The 1,638-nt window shown below is 43.0% G+C and overlaps 1 protein-coding gene across 1 annotated transcript; it reads left to right on the top strand.

Moving 5' to 3' along the window:
• Positions 1–102: 102 nt before the first annotated feature.
• LOC104941643 (inactive ubiquitin carboxyl-terminal hydrolase 54-like) lies at positions 103–1,046 on the top strand (the record flags this gene model as incomplete). Its single annotated transcript, XM_010766774.1, has 2 exons — positions 103–461; positions 825–1,046. Coding segments are annotated over exons 1-2 (465 nt in total), but the record flags the coding sequence as incomplete, so codon positions are not given.
• Between the last annotated feature and the right edge of the window lie 592 nt (positions 1,047–1,638).

A 1,638-nucleotide genomic window follows, 5' to 3' on the forward strand; every position in this document is an offset into this window, starting at 1 on the left:
GTTGGTCAGTCCAGCTGGTTGGGGCCGAGGGTGTGGTCAACACACACACACACACACACACACACACACACACACACACACACACACACACACACACACACACACACACACACACACACACACACACACACACACACACCACAGGCCTGACACTTTTGCTCACACATCTCTTTCTATCTCTTGCACTAACACACACATTTTCACACACGGTTTGACGGATGCGTCGGCGTTTTTTCAATTTCGGGACGTCCTGTTATATCGGAGCAGATCTGAAGGCGATCGGGGACTTTTCTTTTAGGTGGGGAAATGGAGGAAAGGTTGGAATAACAATCAGGAGGACTTTGGTTACGCTCACAGACAGAAAGCAGGAAAACAACTTTGTTTTTTTCTTCAAAACGGCCGTCACGCGTTTACTGTTTTTCCTGCTGAGCTCTGTTTTCTGGACATTATTACTCCAGCTGGTAAACTCGCCAGCTACACTTGATGATTTGTTATGATGCTTAACGTGGAAAGCTTTATATATAAACGAGGATGTCAGCTACTTCTAAACATATGACAGTAGTAGGGCTGAGTGTGGGTACTTTGAATCCTTTACTGAATCTAATTATATTTAAAAGTTGGTTATAAATACCCAAGATTCAAATAATGAATTGAGATTTGAAAAGCAAAATCTTCAAAACTGATGTTGACAACTTTTAGCATTTACCTGAAAATGTAAGAGCATTAACGAATAGTTTCAAGCTTCCTACATATCGGTGTTTATTTTGCATTTCCCTCAGCTTTCTGATTCATCCCGTGCTTCATGTTATTGTCACTTTCTGCAGATTGGCCCCAAGTGGAAGGACGTGGTTTCCCGCTGCATTAAGGGCCACTACCAGCCCCTGCTGCTGCTGTACGCCGACCCGAGGGGAACGCCGGTATCCGTCCAGGACCTTCCCTCTCGACTCGACCTCCGCCACCTCAACAAGGCCGGCTACGACAGCGAGGACTCGGGTAACTACAACACAGCTAGGAGTCGTAGTAGTAGCACAACAGCAAACGTTCAGGTAACTAAACCGGAAACGGAAGCACTTGTTGTAGTCGTAGTTGCACTATGACAGACAACACTGAGGTAACTAAAAGACAGCTAATGCACACATAGTTATAGAAGTCGAGTTCAGGTGGCTGATGTTAGACAGAATTATGGTTTTGCCATTTAAAAAATTAACCTTTGGGGTTTTTACGGATGTATTTTATGGTCGAGAACAAAACGTTAAAATCTCTTATTTCAGGCTACCAACCAAACGGTGCTAAACAGCTGAGTCATGTCAGGGTTTCAGGACTCATTTCCTGCATTGCTAACACTATGGTGTGTTCAGGCTCTTTTGATCTAAAATAAGTATCGGTGAAGGTTAAATTACAACTTTATCGTCATGTGATCCACTTCCTTTATCATGTGATCCACTTCCTTTATCATGTGATCCACTTTCTAACAGACCAGTTTGCAAACGTTCATAGAATGTTGAATTGTAGAATTTTACTAGTATTGATATCGTCCACAAAATGTCAGCTATCGTGACACGGCTAGTCTGATGTGATGCATATTTATGTGTGTTAGTGTACGTGAATACATCACTGACGGCCTCACTCGTTTACTAA

Source organism: Notothenia coriiceps, unplaced genomic scaffold (genome assembly GCF_000735185.1).
Source record: "Notothenia coriiceps isolate Sejong01 unplaced genomic scaffold, NC01 NC01_scaffold00003603, whole genome shotgun sequence".
In the NCBI taxonomy this organism is placed as follows: Eukaryota; Metazoa; Chordata; class Actinopteri; order Perciformes; family Nototheniidae; genus Notothenia; species Notothenia coriiceps.